The sequence below is a fragment of the Eubalaena glacialis genome, chromosome 15 (genome assembly GCF_028564815.1).
Source record: "Eubalaena glacialis isolate mEubGla1 chromosome 15, mEubGla1.1.hap2.+ XY, whole genome shotgun sequence".
NCBI classification, from domain to species: Eukaryota; Metazoa; Chordata; class Mammalia; order Artiodactyla; family Balaenidae; genus Eubalaena; species Eubalaena glacialis.
Genome location: NC_083730.1, coordinates 66,141,108 through 66,166,039, shown reverse-complemented (window position 1 = coordinate 66,166,039; position 24,932 = coordinate 66,141,108). Strand labels below are relative to the sequence as shown.

The following is a 24,932-nucleotide window of genomic DNA, read 5'->3' as shown; positions in this document are numbered from 1 at the left end:
AGAGTATTTGAAAATATCCAAATAATCCAAAAGAAGGATGGAAAGAAGGGATAGAGGGCCAAAGCATCAGGAAAATGAGAAAACAAAATGGAAGACCTAAATAGAACCATAAAAATGACTACAATAAACATAAATGCTCTCAACATGCTATTGTAAGACCCAACAACTATAAGCTATTTTTAAAAAAGCCTGACTGTAAATTATCTAGAAGAAACCTACTTTAAATATAAAAACATAGAGGACCTCCCTGGTGGTCCAGTGGTTAAGACTCTGTGCTCCCAATGCAGGGGGCGTGGGTTCGATCCCTGGTCAGGGAACTAAGATCCCGCATGCCACACAGCGTGGCCAAAAAATAAATAAGTAAATAAAATTAAAAAATAAAAACATAGATAAATTGAAAGTAAAAATATAAAAGAGATATACTATACAAATAACAAAAAAAAGGTGTAATGGATACATTATTATCAGACAAAGTACACCTCAAAACGAGGACTATTAACAAGGAGAAGAAAACACACAATGACACAAGGCATCAATTCATCAAGAAGACATAAAAGTCCTAAACATGTACTCCACTAACAGCAGAACTTCACAATGCATGAAGGAAAAACTGATGGAAATGAAAGCAGAAGTAGACAGATACATAATCACAGCTGGAGACTTAAACTCCTCCTCAGGAATCAACTCAACAAGTGGCCAGAAAATAGTACAGGAGACCTAATACTATCTGTCTACTGGACTGAGCTGACATGAATTGAACATTCCACCAACAGAACAACTCATACTTCTCAAATATACATGGAACATTCATCAAGATAGATCATATCCTGTGTTTTAAAACAAACCTTAAGGGCTTCCCTGGTTGTGCAGTGGTTGGGAATCGGCCTGCCAATGCAGGGGACACGGATTCGAGCCCTGGTCCGGGAAGATCCCACATGCCACAGAGCAACTAGGCCTGAGCGCCACAACTACTGAGCCTGCACTCTAGGGCCTGCGAGCCACAACTACTGAAGCCCACGTGCCACAACTACTGAAGCCCACGCACCTAGAGCCCATGCTCCGCAACGAGAGGCCACTGCAATGGGAAGCCCGCACACCGCAACAGGAGTAGCCCCCACTCGCCGCAACTAGAGAAGGCCTGTGCGCAGCAATGAAGACCCAATGCAACCAAAAAAAAAAAAAAAACCTTAAAAAATGTAGAGGAACCTTTGTTACTATGTGAGGTGACAGATGTTAACTGGACTGATCATGGCAATCATTTTGCAATATATACAACTATCAAATCATTATGTTGTATACCTGAAACTAATACAATGTTATATGTCAATTATATCTCAAAAAAATGTAGAAGAACCAAAAGCGCACAATGTTCTCTGACCTTATGGATTTAACCTGGAATCAATAACAGAAAGACAACTGGAAAAATCTCCAAATATTTGGAAAACAAACAACATGCTTTTAAATAATCAATGGGCCAAAGAAGTCCCAACAGAAATTGGAAAATAGTTGAACTGAATAAAAATGAAAATATAAAATATCAAAACTTGTCAGATGCAGCTAAAGCAGGACTTCGAGGAAATTTATAGCATCAAATGCCAAATTAGAAAAGAAGAAAGAGGGAATTCCCTGGTGGTCCAGTGGTTAAGACTCCGTGCCTTCACTGCAGCTGGCCTGGGTTCAATCCCTGGTTGGGGGACTAAGGTACCACAAGCCTCATAGTGTGGCAAAAAAATAAATAAATAAATAAATAAAATAAAGGTTTTCTTTAAAAAAAAAAAGAAAGAAAGAAAGAAAAGAAGAAAGGTCTCAAATCAATGACCTAGCTTTTACCTCAAGAAACTAGAAAAGAGGAGAAAAATAAGCCCAAAGCCAGGAAAAGGAAGGAAATAATAAGGTCAGAAAAGAAATAAATAAAACAGAGAATTGTAAAACTACAGAGAAAAATCAGCAAAACCAAAGATTGGTTCTTTAAAAAGATCAATAAAATAGATAAATCGCTAGCTAGCCTGACAAATGAAAAAAGAGAAGAAACAAATTATAATAATGGAAGAAGGGTTATCACTACAGACACCACTAACTTTAAAAGGAGGATAAGGAAATACCGTAAACAACTCAGTGCACATAAATCCAACAACTTAGATGAAATAGAAATTGAAGACCACAGACTAGGGGGTTTCTAGGTCACCTAGAAGAAATGACCCGAATAGCCCTATAGCAACTAAAGGGATTGCATTTTTAGTTAAAATCCTTGCAAAGAAAAGAAAACTCCAGCCCACATGACTTGACTGGCATATTCTACCAAACATTTAAAGAGAAAATAGCCCCAGTTCTATACAATTTCTTCCAGAAAACAGAAAAAAAGGGAACATTTCCCAATTCATTTTGAGGCCAGCACGATCCTCATACCAAAACCAGATAAAGACAGTACAAGAAAAGAAAACCACAAGCCAATACCCTCATGAATACAGATGTAAAAATCCTCAAAAAAAATGTAAACCAAATCCAGCAGTATATAAAAAGAATACACTATGGGGGCTTCCCTGGTGGCCCAGTGGTTAAGAATCTGCCTGCCAGTGCAGGGGACATGGGTTCGACCCCTGGTCCGGGAAGATCCCACATGCTGCAGAGCAACTAAGCCCGTGCGCCACAACTACTGAGCCTGTGCTCTAGAGCCTGTGAGCCACAACTACTGAGCCTATGTGCAACAGCTACTGAAGCCCGCGTGCCTGGAGCCTGTGCTCCACAACAAGAGAAGCCAGTGCAATGTGCACAATGAAGAGTAGCCCCCGCTCGCCACAACTAGAGAAAGCCCGCGCGAAGCAACGAAGACCTAATGCAGCCAAAAATAAAAATAAAAATAAAATAAATAAGTTAAAAAAAAAAAAGAATACACCATGACCAACTAGAGTTTATTTCAGGAACGCAAAGCAGATTCAATATTCCAAAATCAATAGAGATAACTCCATCACATTAACACACTAGAGAAGAAAAAACACAAGACCATATCAGCTACACTGATACAGAAAAGGCATCTGGCAAAATTCAACATCCATTCATGATTTTTAAAAACTATCAGTAAGCATGATCCACAATAGAAAAACGGGTAAATTTCATTTCAAGAAAATTAGAAACTTTTGCTCTTTGAAAGATGATGTTAAGAAAATGAAAAGACAAACTACAGACTGGGAGAAAATATTTGTAAATCATGCATCCATAATATATAAAGAATCCTCAAACTTCATTAGGAAAGCAAAGAAAAAGTAAATAAAAACAGAAAGTAAATTTAAAAAGAAATGGGCAAAAGATGTGAATAAACACTATAGCCAAGAAGATATGCAAATGGCAAATTAGGACCTGAAAACATACTCACCAGCTTCGGTCATCAGGGAAACGCAAACGAAAGCCACAGTCACATGCACTACACGCTTATGGGACTGACCACACTCCTGGCTGCTGGGAAGCACATGAAGCAGAGGAACTCTCCTATGAATATACTGGTACAATGGCTTTGGAATAAAGTGTGGCTGTTTCTCCAAAAAAAGTCCCAAACTGGGAACAATCCAAACATCCATCAAGGCTGAACAAAAGGTGGTACACCCATCTTCAACAACAAAGGGGCACTGATCACGCCTCCCCACGAATCAACCTCAAAATCATATATCGACTAAAAGCAGCCAGAAAAAAAGAGTAAATACCCTATTCTATTTACATAAAATTCTAAAAAGTGCAAACTACCCAGTAGCGACAGGAAGCAGATGAGTGGCACCTGGGGAGGGGCGCTGCAGGGAGTGGGGAGAGACCTTACAAAGGTCGAAGGTTGGGAGCAAACCCTAGGGATTCCCTAAGGACAGCGGGCACATTCATGTCTTGGGTATAGTGATGCTTACACAGGTGTTGGAACTTATCAAATTATCCACTTTAAATATGTGCACGTTTTAGTATATCAGTAATATTTTTAAAAACTCAACAGCAACTAAACAAAAGATCTGAACAGACACTTCACCTAAAAGGTGTACAGATGGCAAATAAGCACAAGAAGATGCTCAGCATCCTTAGCCTCTAGGGAAATGCAAATGAAAACAACACGGTTCAAATGAAGAAGACAAACCCCCAAGGAAGCCAACGGCCGCTAAGCCACCGGTGAGGATACAAACTGCACACACGCCCTGGATGACAGCCCAGCAGGTCCCTGGAGCACAAAACAGCCGATCGTCAAGTTGCCAGCACTCCACCGCTGGATATTTAATCTAGAGAAATGAAAACATATGTGCAAACAAACACCTGTACCTGACTGGTCTGTTCTATTCAGAATATCGCCCGAATGCGAAATGACAACACACCCTTGAGCAATAAAATAGGAAGAAAGTATTGATGAACGCAACACAATGGACGCCTCCCCAGAAAATCAGAGCGAGTAACAGGCTACATACTGCTTGGCCCTATTCACACGGCATTCTGGAAACAGCAGGGCCAGGTAGACAGCGTGGCTGGAGGTGCCAGGGGCCAGGGTCAGGGGTCAGGGGTGGGCTCATGACCAAGGGGCAGCGAGAGGAGGGCTCTGACCATGGAGCGGTTTCTGTACATGTGTTGGGACTCCCTGTAAGTACGTGTCTTAACAATCAGTCCTGATCGATACTGTGAGTCCACAGTGATGAAGGAAACGACTGAAGAAATAGACCAACGGGGAAAGCAGACAAATCTGAGCAGAATTCCAAGTGACTTGCAAGGCGGTGGAGCTGGACCCCTGACTGTGAGGGTGTGCGTGGAGGCAGCCCTCCTCACAGGGGAGACCCGACAACCGCCACCGTCCAGGCGATCAAGGTCATGCTGACAGCACGTTCCCTGGGTCTGATGCGGTGCGATGGCCCTTTATCTTGGAGGTCTTGCTCCTAGAAACCCAGACCCCAGGCTAATCTCGAGAAACACACACGGCAAATCCCAGCGGAGGGTACTCGTCTCGAAACTGTCTCGGGCGTCACAGCCCAGAGGGGCCCAAGGGGATGTGACCAAGTGTCACATGGTCCTGGCTGAGGTCCTGGAAAAGGACACAAGAGAAAAACTAAGGAAATCGGAATAAGCTCCAGACTTGGGTGGATCACAGTGCTCGAGGCTGTTCATTACGGGACGACCGGGCCGTCCCCACGCACAACGGTCGCAAGGGGAGGGCACCAGCACTTTCCAGGCACGGGGCAACCACTGGGCCGCCGCCCTCCTCGCCATTTTTGAGGAGGCTATTTTTCAAATAACATATATTGAACAATATTTGGGGGCTATTTTTTCTTGACCTACAGTTAATGGTATTTGATTTACCACTAAGGTATTATGAAAACCCAGTTTCCTGCCTAGATTTTTCTGGCTTTAGATCCAATTTCTCATTCCAGTTAAGGTGACTTTAAACAGATTTAATGCCAATTTTTAAGTGCTTCTCCTATTTAAAGTGATTTCCCATCTTATTTTTGCCCTAATATAAATAGACTTAAATCCATCAATAGCGCCCCCAACACAAGGTAGTCAGTACTCAGCTAAGCAATTTACTGGTAACTTTTATCATCTTCATGCTCATCGTTACTCCCAAAGCAGAGCAGCACCAGGGAAGGGAGATGCTGACCCAGCAGTCCCCTCTCTCTCATGCGGCATGGCCATTCTAGCAGGAAAACTCTGAGCTGGCCGGTCCTCCAGGCCAGGAGGCACCGAGACCCAGTCCCTCTGCACCTCCCAGGCCACACCTGGACAGGCCATCCTGAGCAGGCCCCGTCGCCCTCCACCTTCCTGATCAGTTCAGACCACAGCAAGGCCCAAATCCCAGAACTGGCCCCTGGAAGTCACGTTACAGACACGGCAGCCCGGGGGCGGTCCAGGCCAGATCACTGGGAAGCCTCCTGCTTCACAGCAGGACATGGAGGTCTGACCACCGCCCCTCCCCCATCTCTGAAACGCAGGGAGGTCCAGGGGAGTCAGCACACAGTGCGTCAGCAACAAGCCCACGACACAGGACAACCCTCTAGGTAGTCAGCCTCTCATCACCAAGGTCCCTGTGGGTCAGCGTCCCGTCCACGGCGCTGGCTTACTGGGTGAGGGCGGCCCAGTGAGTGACACCCAGGCTCCCAGGAGTGGTCCCCCAATAAGTAAGGCCAAGGACACAGCCCCCTCCGAGGAGGCCGGACTGGCCCACAATGCTGTGGAGAAGCTGCAGTTCAGGGGTCCAGGTGAGACAGGGGACAGCCTGCTGGGTGACAGCCCTACCCTGTTCCCTGCAGCTCGCTCCCTGGGCCAAGGAAAACGCACCAGCCGCCCTGCCCTCCTGCAGACTGCCAAGCGTGGGCCCAGCCCAGGGAGGACCTGGCCCCAGCACCAGCCCTGGCCCCCCCCCGCCCCGTGCCTGCAGAGCCCCGGCCAGGCCCGGGTGCAGCGGCAGGTTTGCCCAGGGAACTCAAACTTCACAAGGAAACCATCTCTGGAGTGGGCTCTGCGTGGCCATTCGGAGTCAAAGGCGTGCTTCATAGCCCTCCTGAGCCTGTGCACGGCCAGGGCCCCTTCCCCTTTGAAGCCTCTGGTGAGTGATTGAAGCGTCTCCTTTCTGAGGGGTAGATAGCACAGTGTAATCTGACTCTAAGCCCCGGGATAAAGGTAGTTTGTTTCCTCTCAGCCTTTCTGTCAACACCTCCTCAGTAATTAGCCCTAATTATTACCAAGGGCCAGCCTCCCATTCGGTTATTAAATCAGAAATAGTATCGTGGCCGGGCATCTGTCAACGCCCGGCTGGCGACCTTGGATTCACTGAATCCTCTGTCAGTATCCGTGGCTTCAAAGATGCGGATCCTGGGGAGGGGTTCCGGGGAGGCAGCTCCCTGGCCCGGGGAGGGGGTGGGGAGGAAGACAGTGTCACAAGCGGCCCCGTGCTTAGCGGGCCTCAGAGCCCATTGGGGAGGCGGGAACCGGGCACCATTCCTACACTGCCTTCCCACAACCCGGCCATGCCTGCCTCCCGGGGCCTGATGTGACCATGTGTGTGTGGGTGGGGGGAGACCAGGAACACCCCCATAGCCCTTCCCCAGGCCTGCCTGCCTCTGGCACAGCGTCGCCCAGGAGCCCAGGTGGTGGCCTCAGTTGTGCCCGGTTGCGCACGGCCTGAGGCTGGCAGGCCCGTGCTGGCTGTTCTGCACGTGCACAGGGAAGACTCCTAAGCCCAGCCGGCAGGAGCCCCCCGAGTCCCGACTACAGCCTACCCACCCCGCCCCCCGTGGGCAGGGCACCTCCCTGTGAGAAGGAGGGTCCACAAGCAAACTCGGGGATGGCTGTGGACATGAGTTTCCGAAGTGGAGCTGAGTGCTGTGCTCCTGAGGCCCGGGGAGGACAGCCACCCACCCGTCCTGGGCCTGAGCTTCTTGTTCCATCCAAGAGAAGCAAGTCACCTGCTCCTGCAAAGCCTGGGAGGGGCGCTGCTCCCTCTGGCAGGATCCACTGCTCAGGCAGCAGCAGCGCTGACCTCACCTCCCTGGGGCAGCATCCCGGGCCCTTGGGCAGCTGCCAGCAATTCGTGTGAAGCCCCTTGGGGGCTGTGAGTGTCCTTTCCAACTCGCCCCGTGTTTGGGGAAGATGGCCACGGAGGACCAGGCTCCTCCGCTGGGGTCAAGGTCCACGTGATGTGATGGGTGCCTGGGCAGAGGTGAGCACAGCCTGTTCTCCCCTAAGCACCTCTGCGGCCTGACCAACACAAGGTACGAAGGGCTTCCTACAGCTGAGGGCTTGGAGGCGCCAACTGGACTCCTTGGGATGGGGGGACAGGCCATCCTTGCCGGGCCAGGAGGAAATGCCAGGGTGAGGAGCCACTGGTCCAGGAGCTGGAGATGACAGGAAGGAAGGCCACTTGGGCGTTCTCAGCCGGCCTGCCCGGCACTTACGGGCTGGGGTGGGACCGGCCAGCAATGGGCTGCCGCCCTGGTTGTTCCCGGTGAACGCACGGAAAAGCTCCATGTTTTACAGGAAGTGGGACCATTCCCAGGCACCAGCACCGGCCTCTGGGTCCCACTTCTGCCAGGAGGGATGGTCCACAGGGGCCAGTTCCCCAGGGTTGACAACAGTGCCCAGACGGCCCTCCCCAGGGCCTGGGACGGGGCCGATGCCCGCAGGCTGGTGCCCAGGAAGCTCCCGTGAACCCAGTCCCACTTGGAGAGGGGCCCCTAAGCATGGTGGTGGTGAAGGGCGCTATCACTTGAGGCCTCTTGGGGGCCGATGTGGCACTCCCAGTGGCCAGCAGGCGTCCCTGCACCGTGGCTGCACTTCTGCCACCCGCACAGGCAGGTGTAAGGGCGCGGGCTCACTCCTGACCGCTGGCCCAGGCCGGCACTGCTCAGACGCACAGGTGGAAAGCAGCCAGGGACGTCCCTCTTCACCTTCTTACGGCTCCACCAACAGGGAGAGAGGGCACCCAGGGAGAAGGAACGGGCTGTCAAGGGCGCCCTGCAGGCCAGGAGATTCCAGAGTCACGTGAAAGGAATAATGTTTAAACTTGGGAATATAGAGTAATGTCTTCGAACCCTCTGTAGGGGTCCCAGACACAGAACAACTGGGCACATCCTGCTCGGAGCTGGAGCAGCTCTGCACACAGGGGCGACGTCAGAAGGATGCTCACGACAGCACTGCCCAAGACTGCAAAGATGGGAAACAAAGAAATCCACGTCGGGCGTTCTGATGGCCCAGCTGTCTCCCCCAAGTTCCCATGTTGAAGCTCCACTCCCAGCACCTCAGACGTGGTTGTGTCTAGAGGCTTCAAAGAGGGGATTAAGGTTCAATGCGGTCATATGGTGGGCCCTGATCCAATAGGACCGGTGTCCTCATAAGGAGGAGAGGACACAGACACACTGAGGGAGATCGTGGGGGTACACACAGCAAGGTGAGGAGCCTCGGGAGCAGCCAGCCCTGCCAACACCTTGATCTCGGATGCCCAGGCTCCAGGACCGGGAGGAAGCACCTCCTGTTGCTTAGGCCACGCAGCCTGAGCAGGTGCGCACGGGCATCTCTCCCCACGGCCCACGTGGCCCCCCTCATGGCTGCACAGCTGTGTCCCGTGGCTCGGCGCTGAGGGCCCCACCCACTTCGCGGGAGGGCGCAGCGGCTTCCTCAGGCCAGGGGAACGGAGGGGAGTGACGCGCACCACTAGTGGTTCACAGCGGTCCTTCCCCAGCCTCTGCGGTCGTGGAGAAATGTAGCCAGTGGAGCCCTGTCGGCACGGCCCGAGGGACCACAATGGACGGGGTGGCCACGATGTGGAGGTTCTGTTCCTGCAGCACACTCAGCCCGCCCTGACCCACACAGCGCCAGCAGCCTGGTGACCGCACTCCTCGCTGCCGGACCTCCAGGCTGTTAACAAGGCGGTGACCCCCACTGGGCCCTCAGCCCTAGCCCGCCCCCTTGAGGACCGGTGATTCCGATGGCTCATGGTTCAGCCGAGACCGTGGAGCGAGCAGCCGCCACCGGCACGCGGGCCAGGGTTCAGCGTGCCCAGAGACCTCCTGCGGTTCCCAGCACCTAGAACGTCTCGAGTCCTGGAATCACAGCAGAAAATCTGCCCATACCTCCCCATGGTGCTTTTGTGACTTTTTACCGTTAAATCTTTAATCCACCTGGAGCACGGCTGGCACAGAGTGAGTTTCACTGTTTTCCAGACAACTGACCAGCTGCTCCAAGTCCTCTCACTGAATGATCCACTTTACCCCCATTAATTGGAAACAGCCCTGCCAGCGTGAACTAAACCCCTGTATTTATTCGGCTTTATTTCCAAGTTCTCTGCTCATCCTTCCACACCAATTCCCACGTCCTTTCGTTCCTGCAGCTTTAAAAAATGTTCTGTATCTCACAGAACCTCATCCTCAACACTTCCGGTGTTAGAAGTTTCCTTGGACACGGGCGCTTTACAAACCCTCCCACAGTGCCCACCGTGTCCCAGCTTTAGAAAATGAGACCTCCGGGTATTTCCAAGGGAAGCGAGGGACAGACACAATGGTCTGGAAGGCACGCCCCAGCACAGCCCGCCTTGAGCACATCCAGCAGGCCTGCCAGGCCCAGAGCACCTCCTCCGGGTGGGCTGCCTGCGTGTGCAGAGCCGGGAGTGGCCATGACCCAAGGGCCCTTCTGCCACGCACAGCAGAGTCCCCTCTCCTGGCCCTCTGTGTTCCTTCTCCCCCCCAGAGGAGAGCAGCTGGGTCATCACATCTGCCCAAAGGCAGGGCACAGTGCCAGCTAAAGATGGGGCAATCACTTTGCGGAACCATAGGCGCTGCCTGTCTGGAAGGCCAGCGCCCTCCCACCCTCTCCTGACCCCAGGAATGGGTGACCTTGCCCTCACAACTGAGGCCTGCCCCCCCGTCCTTTTCTTCATGGCCAGGGCACAACAACAGAACCCGTTTTCCACAGGTCATCTGTCCAGTCTCTCCCCAAAGCCCTGGGGCCTGCCGTGGCAGAGCTGACCCTGAGAGGTATGCTGGACCATAACCCGAGCCTGCAGGAACCGTCTGGGGCCCGAGGGGGAAAAGGCCCCCAGTGAGACTGGGGGTCAGAAGGGAAGATGGCAATCTTGGGCTGAGGGAACTCACTCCAAGTCCACTAAGTGGAGACGGGAGAGGCAGCCTGTGCAGAGGGCTGCTGACTGGGCCACCCGCCCCAGAGGGCGGCTCTGGGGCCCCAATGTTGCCAACGACACCAGACCCACAGGTAGGCCAGGCCACAGCTGACCAGGACAGCCTGCAGGAGGGGGGCCTGGGCCTGAGCAATAGCATGGGGGCAGCAGTGTGACCAGGCTGGGCTGGAACATCCAAATTTCTCCACTGGATCAGAACCAAGGGTGCACACTGATTTCTTGTCAGCTTGCTTGTTTCACTTTGGGGCTATATCAGCTTCCCACCTACTTCTAAGATTCGCAGCTGTTTTACTTACGAGGTGTCTGTGCTGTAAAATAACTCACAAATAAAACCACCTGAACCCACAACCTTTTCAAGCAAATTACTAAAGGAAGTAATCCCAACAATGTCTATTTTACTTAAAATTTTTTACCAGACATTTATTACTTTCCTTCCTAAAATGACTTTCTGATTGCAGTTGTATTTCCACTTCTTTTTCTTTCCTACTCTCCAGGAAGGTGTTTTCTTTTCCCAATTATAGGACCCAAAGGGGCCTGAAATGTTTGCCTATCTGCCCCTCAGAGCAGATGCACTGTGCCCCTCCTGTGCTGACCTGGGCTGGAGGAGCCTCCCAGTCAGCTATGTTACTAGAAAACCCTCCCTGTGCAGAGCGGGTCCTCCTTCACTCCACCCTCGGCCCTGGGGACTCACAGCCCTGGTCTGCTGCCTGCTCCTCACTTCACCGCCGGCCTGGAAGCTAGTTCTCAAGGCCACACTCCTCCCACCAAGCCTCCCACTCCCACCCATTCAATCAGACCCTGCAATGATCCAAGCCCCTGTCATGAACCGCACCTGCAATGCTGACCGGGTGCTCGCTGCTGGGCCCAGGCTCTGCTCCCACTGATGCACAACGACTCACTCAGCCATGGATCCAACTCATGTTTAATAGCACCGATTGTGTACCAGGGACACGAGGTTGACTGATGGAGCCCTACCCTAGGGACTCACAGTCCATCCAGAAACACAAGTCATTAGCGCTGGGCGTGAGTGCTGAAGCAGCCAACTGCACGAGTGGGTGTGGAGGCAGGACTGCTGAAGAGCAGAGGGAAGGGCACCGCGGGCCAAAACAAGACTAGATGCTAACACAGCAGGCAAATGCCTGGAAGGGAGCTAAGACTGGCAAGGAGGCCCCCACCCCACCCTCCTGCATCAAAGCTGTCCCAGTGGGCCAGGGCTGCTGGTAAGCCCGTACGTAGGGAAGCACCCTTCTCTGCCAAGACACCCTCCCACTTACACTGAATAATGAAAGCAGCTGCTTCCTCCATGCAGCCTTCCTTAACTTCCAGTCCAGAGGATAGGGGACACAGGGAGCAGAGACTGGGGCAGCAGGAGTCAAAGCAGACACCACAGGAATTAGGTCCAAAAGGGCTGGCACAGCAGACCCAGTCCAGTCCCAGCCAGCACTGAAGCCGGTGGGTTTGCGGGGGGCAGTAGTTACAAGGACTGTACAAACTTGATGAGGACTGACCTATGCAACTCTTTCCAACTAGCGGGAACAGGCCAGGTGAGAAGGCGCTCCCCAACAAGGTGTTGGGATGCAGCCAAGAGCCCAGTGGGAGGCAGCCTCTGGGCTACTGAGGGAGTTGGAGAATGAGGGGCACAGGGCAGAGGCCATTGTCCTGCTGTGCCCTGGGGTGGGGGTTTAAGGGGAGCTGTTTGTGCTCAGACATGGTAGTCGCCAAACAAGTGCATTTCCTGCCCAGCAAAGAGGCAAGTGGACAGGGCACTACCTGGTGTACCCCATCTAGAGTTAGCTGGCAATACCCCTCTGTCCTGACAGGGGGCCGTGGGGTTCCCTGGTCACGCAGACCACTTCATGACAAGGGGGCACTGCCACACCTGCCCAGGCCGTGTTCGGAATCCAGTGCTGTGGGTTGGGGCGTGGGACAGAATGGTGGTTCTCCTGGGGTCGCTGGGGTGTCCACTGCCCCCTGTGGGGTACCTATGGATGCCTCCTGGCCTGCCTCTGTCTCAGAAACCTCCTTTGTTTTCTGGGGTCCTGGACCCCCTGGGTTAGTGGGACCTGGTTTCTGGGCAGGGGGTTCAGCAGATTCTGCAACTGCAGGGACAGGTTTGGGGGCCGCCTCCCCCGGCTGGGAGGAAGATGGCCCCACGGGACCAGGACTGGTGCTGCCTGCAGAGCTGGACAAGGCAGGAGGCTCCGCAGGCCCAGGGCTGCTCTCCATGGCTAGCAGCTGCTCAAATAGAGTATTTCTAGATGTGGAATTGGAACTAGAAACAGTGGGGGTGGCCAGAGCAGCGGGGACAGACCTGAGGGGAGTGCCCATGTTGAGGGCCAGGGCCTCTGAGAACCTAGCTAAGTACTGTCTCACCACAGGCAGCTGTGGGGCCACTGGTGGCTGGCTCGAGGCCAGAGGCAAAGAACAGGGCCCTGCAGCGTGGTACTCAGCAAAGTTGTTCGGGTTTTGAATAACTTCCTCAAGATCCTGGCAAAAAAGCTCATAGTTGTCGGGCAGGGGCAGGTCTCCATCGAGGTAGGGGGCTGCCCATGCCCGGGCTCGGCCCGTCAAGCGCCCGAGGATCTCGCAGACGCGGCTGAGGTTGTCCCGGTAGTGCTCAAAGCGGAAGGACATGTAATCGCCCAGCTGGGCCAGAAAGCGGTCCAGCAGCCAAGGGGAGCCATCGAAGGTGCCTGGGTCCGAGCCGGGCACCCAGTGGAAGTCCACCCTGAGGGGCCGCGGGCCCATGCACATTGCTGGGGGGCCCCTCTCTGCGGGCTTACTGCCCACAGCACCACTCGCCGAGCTCTTCTGCTCCATGGTCGTGCGCACACACACAGGGTCCCCACAGCAGGGCCGCTCAATCCAGGGATCCACTAGGGGGGTGTACGCAACCCCAGGAGTGGCCCCGTCCACCTGCCAGGGGTGTGCATTGGCGTAGTTGGCTGCCGCCCGGATGGGATTGCGAGGGCCCTGGCGCCGGCCACGAGGCATGCTGGGAGCAGATGGGAGCTGCCACGCCAACTACAGAAAGAAAGGAGAGAGGAGGGAGGGACGGCGCCCGGAGGGTAGGCAGAAGCGGCGCGCAGACACAACGGCACAGATGGCTGCGGAGGGGTGCTCCAGGCAAGTGCTGAGTGGGGAGCTGACCACTGCGGCCTCAGAAGAGCTGAGAAGAGCTGATGGGACTGTCAGACGCAGGCCACCATCCAAGGCGATCTGTCCAAAAACAAGGTGGGAAGAGTGGGAACTAGGCCCAACCACCACCACTGGGCAGCCGACCCTGGGCCCCCACCAGGAGCTCTCCATGCAAGGGGGCCCAGAGGCCAGCCTGGGAGGTCCCAGAAGGCAGGTACATGCCACCTGGGATGTTTCAAAGGCAAGATGTGATGGCGGTGATGTCAATCCCAGGAGAAGAAAAGGGGGCCAGATCAGATCCCCCTGGGCTTCCTTGGACCACCTGGATGGCTGTCAAAGAATTTCAGGAGGAGAGTAACAATAACAACCTTCACTGACCGCTCTAGTCACGCCCAACACTGAACCCCGACGAGGCTGGTCCTCTCGCCACCCCCGAGGCACGGTGGTGAGTGAAGTCACTCGTCTGTGGCCACACACGCCAACCAGTAAGTGGCAGAGGCAGCTGACCCCACCACACGTCAGTTACCAGCTACGCTTCACAGTCCTGTGAACCGTCTCCCAGCCGCCCAAGCACTGTACCGTCAGGTGCAGAGTGTGTCATAAAATCTTTTTACATCACAGCCCCAGAAGCATGGCAAGCACTACCTGAGTGACTTCCAGCTTTCCCCCCACCCCCGTCCTGTGTCTCCCAGACTCATGTCGCTACTCACAATGCAGCCACCCCCACCCCAAACACATCCTCCCTGCATTCCCCTCCCTGTCAACAGCCCAGAATCCGATCCCCTGAGTTAAATTCCACTTGCTGTGTCTACTCTCCCCACCCCAAGGTGGTCCCTGCAAAGGGCCTGGAGAGCAGTGGCCATCACCCCTGAGCAGCCCAAAGAAGCACAAAACAAAAAAGGAAGTGCAATTCCCGTCGGATGCAAGGAGCCCTCCCGCAGTCCAGCCTGAGGGTAGCCACCTCCCCAGTCTCCCTGCAACACGAGGTCCACTCCTGGCCTGCACAGAGCGCTCTCTGCTTCACTCCTCCTGGCGCGATTTCCCCAACAAGCCCTCCACACACACACACACACACCCCGCCCCCCACTGCTCCACCGGCTCCCACCTAGGGGCGCCAGTCTGCACTCACCTTCCAGGCGGCTTCCCACGTGTTTACCTACCCCCATCTGCGGGAGCTCCTCCAGGGGGCACGGCCTGTTGGGTCTTTCCGCCCAGGACCTCCCAGGGCGGCCTGCAGCATTCGGAGCCGCCAGGGCCCCCAGCACCTGCCTCCCCAACCCCCAACGCTGGTGGCGGGGCGGGGGGTGGGGGTCTTCCACCCGAAAGCCAGTCCCATCCTAAGACTAAAAACACGCTAAGGCGGCAAAGACCCAAGACAGCAGGTAAATGCCGTCCAGTCCAGTTCCTCACCGAGCTCTGAAAAAACGGTGACCACGAACCACTCCCGCTCCTGCCCCCTGTGAGGGGAGGCAGTCGCTGCCGTGCGCGCCCCGGACCCCGTCCCGCCTGGCTCTCGCTAATTCGGGGAGCGAGGTTCCCAGCATGCCCGGCGCCGAGGGACCCGGCCCTTCCCCGGGACAGGACAGCGTGCGCCCGCGGAGCCGAAGCCGCACCCGGTTCAGGCGCCGCCGCACGAAGCCCACCTACCTGCGGCCACGCGGCGCTACGACGGTCCGGTTCCCTCGACAGCGAGTCCGAGCGCACCTACAAAACGGACGAGACCGGCCGCCGTGAGGCGAGGCCAGGGCCGGCGCGGACCCCAAAGCACTAACCCGCCGGCCGCAGCCTGCGCCCCCAACCACGAGCAGCGCGGGTCCCAGCACCGCCGTGTCGTGCGGCCACGCCCCCTGCGTGCGCGCGGCCAACCCCTACGTCCCCGCGCCGGCTCCCGGAACGCCCCTCGCTGGCCTCCCAGCCGCGCCGCGCCTGCGCCCTGCGTCGTGAAGCCGCGGTCGCGCAGGCGCTTCCGGGCCCTGCCAGCTGGGCAGCAGGGCGCGAGGGTTGATGGGAGCGCGCCCAGTCGGACGCCGCGCTGAGTGCCACGAGAGCAGGCGGGGCCGCGTGCGCAGGCGCAGGAAGGGCCGAGGCCCGAGGGCGGGCGGGGCCGCGTGCGCAGGCGCCGGGGGCGGGCTTCGCTGAGGACTGGCTGGGTGCGGCGGCATCGTGGCGTCCACCTGGCTCTAGCTGGGACTCAGGGACAGACGCCGCGACCACTGCCCTGAGTTACTGCTGAGCGTTAGGAGGGATGCTGGGGGCCGAGGGCACCAGGGAGGGTTGGCACAGAGGATCTGCAGCGCTTCCTGGACGGAGTGCCCGCAGAGTACCCGTAGCTGGAGACCCGGCCGGGGCCGGGCGCGTACGTGCGCCCAGGAGCGACGGGGCGGGGCTGGCCCCGAGGACAGTCCCCTGAGGGCCCGGTTCCCTCGCCGTGGCCTGGCTGGCTCGACTCATCCCTCAAGGCTGGACCCCGAGCGGCTGCCCAGCCAGCGCCCCGACACAGGGAGGGCCGGTGCGGGGGGAAGCTGGTGCCCTACGTGCGAGACCTCTAGCACCTCGTGCCCCGGCGCCCCCAGGTGGGGGCAGGTTACCAGGGCCAAGGCGGCCGAGGTCACTGGAAGTGATGTAACACCAGCTCCCTTTCTGCCCTGGTCTAGCGACTTCTCCCATGAAACCATCTCTGAAATGTTATCTGCATTTAAAGCCAAACTCACTTGCTTTGATCCTTGAAACGGAATCAAAGATTACACTGTACCTTCTCAGGGTTTGTGGGGCTTTCAGCAGCCTCGCCAAAAATAATAGAGGTGGCACCCAGCCAGGAAACGCCTCCTGGAAGTGTGAATGAAACTTGTATTTTTCGGTTGTGTCTTTCCTAATTGACCTGATAATTTAAACTTCGTGCTTCAAAGGAGAGGGGGAGTTCCCGACAGAGTTCTCGACAGTTTGCCAGCTAAGGCCAACTCAGGGCAGTCAGCGGAGAGTGGGCAGCAGCCTTGTGCAAAACACCCAACCACACCCACCCAACTGGGCCACACCATCAGAAAATACCTTTTTGGGTCCAAAACGTTTTTTTTGTTGTTCAGGCCATCTTCTATGTATATATATTTTTAATTGTAAAATATACATAAAATTTATTTTAACCATTTTTAAGTGTACATTCAGTGGCACTAAGTATATTCATATTATTATGCAACCTTCACCACCATCATCTCCAGAACTTTTTCATTACCCCAAACAGAAACTCTGTCCCCATTAAACACTCTTCACCACCCCTTTCCCAAGCTCCCAGTAACCTCTATTCTACTTTGTCTATATTAATTTGCCTATTCTAGGTACCTCGTATAGTTGGAATCACATATTATTTGCCATTTCACTTAGAAGAATGTTTTAAAGGTTAATCCATGGTGTGGCACCTATCAGAATTATCGTTCCTTTTTAAGACAATAATATTCCTTTGTACATATATACAACATTTTGTCTATCCATTCATCTGTTGGTGGACGCTTGGGTTCCTCCCATCTTTTGGCTGTTGTGACTGATGCTGCTGTGAATGTGGGTATACAAATATCTGTTTGAGTCCTTGCTTTCAATTGTTTTGGGTATATACCTAGGAGTGGAATTGCTGGGTCATATGGTAATGCTATGTTTAAATTTTTGAGGAACTGCCAAATTTTCTACAGTGGTTGCATGAGTTTTCATTCCCGCCAGCAATGCACAAGGGTTCCAATTTCTACAGGTGTTCTTTTTTCTTTTTTTTAAAAAAAATAATGGCCATCTTAATGGGCGTGATGTGGTACCTTGTGGTTTTGATTTGCATTTCCCTAGTGACTAGTGATGTTGAGCATCTTTTCATGTGCTTATTGGACCTGGATGTGTGTTTGAACTGGGAGGCCCAGAGGCAGTCGTCAAGCTCTGAAGTGTTCAGGGTTGGTGTCAGGTCTGTGGCTCCCCAGAGCCAGGGCAGCAAGGAAACAGGGACACGCAGCCCAAGAGGTGACGCCAGCTGCCTGAGGACTGCCAGCCTGTTAAGCCTGCCTGTGCTGCTTGCCCCTGGACCTTCCTCAGGGCCCGTCCCCAGAGCCAGCTGGTGGACAGCAGAACCCAGAACCATTCCTGCCATTTCTTTGTTCAAATTTGCTCTGGTCATTCCTACCTTGGTTCTTGTAGTGCAAGCAATCACTCCAGCTGCCACCTAAGTGTCTTCATTTCTCCCTCATTTTTGAATAATATTTCTGGGTTGTCTTTCTTTCTGAATGTAGATTTCATTCCATTTCTTCTCACCTTCATTTTTTCGATGTGCAGTCAGACACATGTAATGTGTCCTTATTCCTCCGACTGTTTTCACAGTTTCCTCTTTGTCTTTGATTTTCAAGAGTTTGACTATGATATGCCTGGCTGTTTGTTTGTTTTTATGTTTATACTGCTTGAGATTTGTTGGGATTCTTGGATCTATAAGTTAATCCAAAATTCATGAAATTTCAGGTCATCATTTCTTCAAAATTTTTTTATGCCCCATTCTCTCTCTTTTCTCCCTCCGAAGCACCATTATATTAAACTTTCTTTCTTTTTTTTTTTTTAATTATTTATTTATTTGGCTGTGCCGGGTCTTAGTTGTGGCACACGGGATCTTTGTTGCTGCATGCAGGATGTTCGTTGCGGCGTGCAGGATCTTTTAGTTGCGGCATGCAGGCGCTTAGTTGCGGCATGTGGGATTAGTTCCCTGACCAGGGATCGAATCCGGACCCCCTGCACTGGGAGCTTGGAGTCTTAACCGCTGGACCACCAGGGAAGTCCCTAGACTTTCTACTGTGGTCTCTCAGATCCACAGTAGAATTACCTCTATTGTTACTCTCTATTCTTTTGATTGGAGAATTCTTATTTATTTGTCTTCAAGATCATTGACCCTTTCTTTTGCCATCTCCAAACTGTTCTTAAAATCCGTTAAAGTCCATCAAGTTACATTTTCATTTATTGTTATACTTTTCAGTTTTAGAATTTCTATTTGGTTCTCTTTGACCATTTCCGTTTCTCTGCTGAAATTCTTTGTGGTCATTCATTATGGCCAATTTTTCCCTTGAGGACTTAAATATATTTATAAAAGCTGTTTTAAAATTTAATTCCAGGGACTCCCCTGGTGGCACAGTGGTTAAGAATCCGCCTGCCAATGCAGCGGACACAGGTTCGAGCCCTGGTCTGGGAAGATCCCACATGCTGCGATGCAACTAAGCCCGTGCGCCGCAACTACTGAGCCTGCACTCTAGAGCCCGTGAGCCACAATCACTGAGCCCGCATGCCACAACTCTAGCCCGCGCGCCTAGAGCCCATGCTCCGCAACAAGAGAAGCCACCACAATGAGAAGCCCGCACACCGCAACAAAGAGTAGCCCCTGCTCTCTGCAATTAGAGAAAACCCGCGCGCAGCAACAAAGACCTAATGCAGCCATAAATAAATAAATAAATAAATTTATTTTTAAAAAATTTAATTCCAACATCTGGATCATCTTGGGGCTGGTTTCTAGGAACTGCTTTTTCCTCTTGGCTAGGAATCACATTTCCATGTTCCTCACCCATCTAGTCATTTTTAGTTGCATTCTGGACACTGATGGCATTTTGTAGAGCCTTTGGAGTCTGTTATCTTCTGAAGTGTGTTGGCCTTTGTTTCAGCAGGCCTTCCACTTTGAACTTTTGGAGGCATGGTTTTATTTTTGTGAGGGTGGATCTGTTGCAGTTTTGCCTTTAGTCCTACACAAACCCGTTAGTCTTGGAACCTAATTTTTTCTCCTAAGGTGTGGACTTGCTGTGGTTTCAGGGGAAGGCCCACAGTGTTTGCACAGCCCCTGTGACTTGGTGTGACTTGAGATCCAAACTCTCTGTCCCCCTGCAGTGGATGATCACTGAAATCTCTGCCCTCTCCTTCTTGGGTCTCGCTCCCACACAAGCAATTCAGTCATCAACTAAGGATCTGACGGGAGTTTACATGCAGGTTTTCAGGGATTTTCTCCCTCATTTCCAGATGCTCTGGCTGACCCCAGCTGTTCTCTGGCACCTCAAGCCAGCAGGACTACAGCTTCCTGTTCCCATTCTGGTCACTGGTGCCCTGCCCTAGGGAGGGCCCTCAGGGGAAATGCATATACACGCGAATCTCACTCAGTGCATTTCTTTTTCCAGTGGCTGGATTCCCTCTAGTTTCTGATTGCTTTTGGTTGATCTTCAGTGCCTTCAGACAGTATCTTTTCTATTTTGTGTGGAGTTGATCACTTTTATTTGCGAAAAAGTTAGCTTTATACAAGCTGCTCAGACACCACCCAGACCAGCCCCTCTGCCCCCTGTACATCTGTCTCACAAGCACCAATCCAGCTATGCTGCCTGTACGTTAAGACACACAGCGCCTAGCGGAACACTTGGAGCAGACCTGGCCTCCTGCTCCCCTGTGTGGCCCTGGCACACGAGAGCTGGAGGAGGAAAGCTGCAGGAAGTCGGGTCGGCTCTGAGCTGCACCCCTTTCCACGGACACATGGTGTGTGGAGCTCAGACCTTGCAAAGCAGGCTCCTCGGACCTGTCAGGATGGAAAACACAACGTAAAGGCTTCACGCCCAGGTCCATCAACAGCTGTGCCTCGAGCACCTACTACACACCAGGCACCATGCTGGGGACAGAGACATGAGGAAGGGAGGCTCCTTTAGGGCAAGAGAGAAACACCATTCCAGGAAGGCTTCCTGGAGGGACAGCCTTGCACTGAATCATAACCAAGGAGGGGGGCTGGCCAGGCAGAAGGTGGAGGCACAGCCTGGAAAAGGCTTAAGGGCCAGGCGTGTGCCGTGGGGGAAGTGATCCCACTCTCTGCCTCCCCGTGGCAGGACCTGGTCCTCGCAGCCCTGTAGGGCAGGTGGGGAGGGCCTCCCGGTGCAGCTCCTCGCCCGGTGTGCCCAGGCATGCACCTCTGGGAGGAGGCAGGCGCCGGGCGGGCCTCTGACCTGCAGAGAACGGCTGATGTGAACAACACTCCACTTGTACAATGTCTCCCCTTTGAAAACCAGATACTCCCTGAGCTATGGAAACCCAACCACTTGCTGAGCGTCAGGACGTTATTATTATAATCACCCGGCCCAGTTCCAGCCACCGGGGCAGGACAATGCGCCTTTGAGGCCGCAGAGGGCTCGCCTCCCATCCACCCTCTCCCACAGGCAGGGGCCTGGCCGCACCTTCATGCCCCACGGGGCACCTGGGGGTCTGGGCATCAGTCTTCTCACTTGTCAGGTGGGGGCCCAAAGAAGACACGTCCAGATGTTGCTTCGATTGCCTCCCGTTCTGTCCCACGTCTTGACCCTGGTAGCTCAGGAGCCACTTACATCTGCTTTGGGGGAACTTATGGGTATGAAAATTCTTCAAAAATACTAAGACCATCAGGGGCCGTTAGCCATTCTTGCCATCATGGGCTGCATGCCTCGATAACATAATTAGGAAAAGGGGGCCCGTGGGGGGCCGTGCCCAGTGCCTGGAGCCCTGGCTGGGTCAGTGGCTGGCGGCCAGGCAGGGAGCTGGGCCCTGCAGGCTCCTGACCCCCAGCTGCTATGTAACAAGGCCACAGTGCCTGTTGCTCATGGTTCCACTTTATTCCCAAGCTTTTGGTGTTACTTGATCATCAGTTTTATGCCATAAAGATCCCAAATTTATTAGGAAAAAAAAAACCCAACAAACTTAATTTCATGGAACTGCAGGCTCGATCACTGTCCCATGAAACCCTAGAGGCCAGAGTCTCAAGGCTTGAGCCAGACCTGCCTCTCTGTTTGCTTCTGCTGTCGCCGCTGGGCAGCCCTGGGGCAAGGCTGGAGCAGGACCAGCCAGGCAGTGAGGGCTCAGTGGTTCCTGAGCTCACCCGCGTTCATCAGGATTGGGTGTTCACCCTGCGGGTGTCCTGTCCCCAGTGGGGATCAGCTCCAAACAACAGGCACGCAGAGGGAGGTGGTCCTCCTGCTGCCCACTTGGACGGTGCTGGTATGGCTGCTGGGACCCGGGCTTGGGTTTCGGGATTAGGGACACCGGAGCACCATAAGCCACGTTGGGCTGGGATTAGGCGGGCTCAGATCTAAGATGCTCTGCTGGCCCTGGGAAGGCACAGGTGCTTGGCTGGGGCCCAGGACGTGCAGGGTTCCCAGAGCCCTCGGGGCAGGCCCAGAAATCCGAGAGCTCTCCAGGAGCTGGGCCGCAGGGAGGGCCAGCCAACGGGGAGGAGTGGGCCTGGGGAGAGCAAACGGGGAGAGCGAGGGTCTGCATCAGGGCAGACTAGGCTGTGCTTCCCCCCACAGACGTCAGACCCAGGTCTGAAGGCCACAGCCCACCTGTCCTGAGGCCGTGCTCCAGCAGACCTTGAAGCAGCATCTGTAAAACAGTCTCCTCCCTCCCAGTGTTGCCCAAAAGATCCGGTGTGTCAGCAGGAGCGGGTCTCCTGCCGGACCCTGGCTACTCGGGGCGGACAACCCAGCTACTGTCCCCAGGCACCATGGAACCAGCCCAAGGGGGGTGCCATCTGTGGCCATCGGGATCAGGCATCGCTTCCACCAAAGACGCTTCCCGACAGGACTGGGCCAGGAGAGGGATGTGCTGTGGGACCTTGGCGCTACAGCAGAGACAGGGCAGGGGACACTCATGGGGCTGTTTGTGATGTGGCCACCTCGGGCCCAGGCACCCTGCTGGGCTTGTTCGCCCTGGGAGGGGGGGCATCTCCCGACCTGTTTCTGGCAGTGACCGGCCCACAACGTCCCCCCACGTGCACCCGGACTAGGACCCAAGGGTGGGCCGAGCAGGACCAGTGGGCGCTGACCAGAAAGGAGGTGGGCAGTGGAGGTCAGGGCAGGCTTGGTCAAGCTGGGCAGGAAGAGGCCATGGCTCAGGTGAGGGCACCCAGGGGTCCTGGGCTCCCAGAGGGGCTCAGGGATGAGTGGGGGCAGCCTGGGGCTCTTGGTGGCCTGGCCCAGACCCCGCCAGCACGGAGGAGCCTCTCATGGCGGACTTGTAAGAACCAGATGCTTCCGTGAGTGATGTGAGTGCAGGGCACTGAGGCCTCACGGTGGGGGGGTGCCCTGACTGGGGTGGGCCAGGCGCCCAGAGCCTGAACAGTGTCCGCAGGGCTCAGTCATGCGGCCTGGTGGCCCTGGGCCTCTGGACAAGCGCACTGCCCAGCCTACTCACGGCGTCCCTCTTGCAGGGCCCTGGGCCACCTGCACCGCAGCAGCTCCTGGAAGCTCAGTGTCAGGCAGTGAGCGGTGGCTGAGGGTCTTAGGCCCAGCACTGGGGCCTGCTTCAGGCCAGGACACCAGCCACGTCTCTGAGCTGCTGCCTGGCTTGTGGCCACAGGACAGATGCCCCGACCTATGGGCACCACCTGACAACGGCTGTTTCTCACAGGGCAACTCCACCTGGAGGGCCCCTGGCTGGACCTGGCAGTCACCTACTCAGCCAGGCCTGCCGCCGCGTGGAACTATGGCTGAGGCATGTGAGGGGTGGGTGTTCCCTGCTACCCACCCAGCAACACTGGGGGTCCCCACATGGCTGTGGGATGCTGGGGGGCACCCACAGCCTGCGGAGGGTGTGCAGCCCTCAGCCCAGCCCTTGAGGACTGGTCACCCGCCCCTGTGTATCCGCCTCCCCGGGGGCCTGGGACCTCGGAGACAGCACCTCAGGGGGCTGGGGGAGGACTGGGGTGGCAGCAGAGGGCTTCCCAACAGAGGGAGAGGCAGGGGAGGGGTGGGCTGGCCCCAGCAGCAGCTCCCCCACGTCACTGCACAACCTGCAGCCACAAGCAGATGAGTGCAGGACATCGCCGGGTCATTGTAGGTTACACAGAACAATCCGAGGAATTAAAGTCATATTTTCATTGCACCATAAAAACATGCCAAGGAGCAGGAGGCGGCCCTGGGCCCAGGTGGAGAGCACCTGGCCTGTGGGGTTCTGGCCCCTCCCTACGCTCCCTGGGAGGAGGGATTGGAGCCGGGCTTTGCCCAGGGAGGGGCCTCAGGCCACGCAGTGAGCGACCCTGGAGCCAGGCAGGCCCGAGGGACACACAAGCAGGACAGAATGCCCTGTGCCCAGCTCCGGCCTGAGACCCAAAAGTACAGTGGGCGCCTCCCCAAGTGCAGGGCGGGGGGCTGGGGGTCAGCGAGGGAAGCCTGGGTCTGCACACACCATCCCACTGGAGCCCCCAGGGCAGGGGGCACAGGGGACATGGCCGGGCCCTTTGTGGCTCCTGATGCTTGAGAACGGGGCCAGGCCCCTGCCTGCGACGGGGAGGGGGTGAGCCCCGCGTGGGGGAGGGGCCTCCACACTGGCGGCGCCCCAGGGCTGTCCCGAGCACCGTGGGGGCTTTGTTCTCCCTTCGGTGGCCACACAGGCTGCGTGAACTGGCCAGAGAGAGGATGTCGCAGGCACAGCTGGATCGAGGCTGCCCTGGGAAAGGGGCTGCAGGGGTACCAACGTGGGGCGGCCGCCTGGCAGGTGCGTGGGGCTCCCAGCCCGACTGCATCACCCGGCATCACAGGAAGCCGCGAGGCCGCCTCAGGTCCCTCTTTGGCCCCATGTGGCCATCCCAGTGCCCAGGCCCCCCCCCTCCCATCCCGGTCAGCTGACCCCGCAAAGCCCGCCCCCTGCCTCCAAGGCCGGGAGGCCATGCCCAGCGCAGAGGGAACCTCCTCGTGGGGCCACCAGCCGGGCGTTAAACGGGACACGGCTGATCGCACTGCATTTGTCAAGAGGCCTGGCCCCTCCCGGCACTTGGCGTCTCAATGGGGCGTCTGAGGGCCGCTGCACACGCTTCACGCGAGCGGCGTCTGAGTTCCCGCAGGCCCATTAAGGCGCAAAGACATTCCTTTGTTCGCTGACAAGCAGGGTCCCACCCAGGGCTCCCGGGCGGCAGACTAAGTGATGTTTTCTTAGGGAAGACACGAGATTAACCGCCGCTAAAGCCCCAGTACAATGCCGGGCCCTGCCCGTCGCTGTCAGCGCCATCTCTCCGCGGTGACTGACAGGTGCCGGGGGCCTCCCTCCCCGTCAGCCTCCATGTGCGGGATTAGCCTGAGCCCAGCCGACAAGCTGGATGGGGCCCTGGGAAAGCGGAACATTCGGGGGACAGGGCCTCAGCACCATCCCACTCCTGTCACCGGTCATG

At 55.3% G+C, this 24,932-nt stretch overlaps 2 protein-coding genes across 5 annotated transcripts in view; both read right to left on the bottom strand.

Moving 5' to 3' along the window:
- The window catches only part of GNB1L (G protein subunit beta 1 like), a 45,597-nt gene extending 30,117 nt beyond the window's left edge, over positions 1–15,480 (bottom strand). Inside the window, exon 1 of one of the 2 annotated variants that reach the window (XM_061169855.1) lies at positions 15,422–15,480. The gene's annotated coding sequence lies outside the window, so the exon portion shown is untranslated. Of the gene's footprint in view, positions 1–11,468; positions 11,547–15,421 lie in introns of those variants that run through there. The other variant, XM_061169854.1, reaches the window with a different exon arrangement.
- RTL10 (retrotransposon Gag like 10) lies at positions 11,541–15,487 on the bottom strand. Of its 3 annotated transcripts, none has more exons than XR_009697371.1 (2): positions 11,911–14,451; positions 11,541–11,708 (listed from the first exon to the last, which is right to left on the bottom strand). XR_009697371.1 is itself a non-coding variant. In XM_061169852.1 (2 exons), exon 2 carries the CDS (start codon positions 13,628–13,630, stop codon positions 12,491–12,493), a length of 1,140 nt encoding a protein of 379 aa, XP_061025835.1. In that variant the 5' UTR covers positions 13,631–13,855; positions 15,422–15,487; the 3' UTR covers positions 11,541–12,490. The 3 variants fall into 3 exon arrangements, 2 of the variants coding, with proteins under 2 accessions (XP_061025835.1, XP_061025836.1); XM_061169852.1 differs by adding an exon at positions 15,422–15,487 and having other exon boundaries at positions 11,541–13,855; XM_061169853.1 differs by adding an exon at positions 14,904–15,428 and having other exon boundaries at positions 11,541–14,104.
- Positions 15,488–24,932: the final 9,445 nt, after the last annotated feature.

Excerpts from the sequence above, each read along its gene's own strand:
- RTL10 (XM_061169852.1), bottom strand. The coding sequence starts at position 13,630 with ATGCCTCGTGGCCGGCGCCAGGGCCCTCGCAATCCCATCCGGGCGGCA.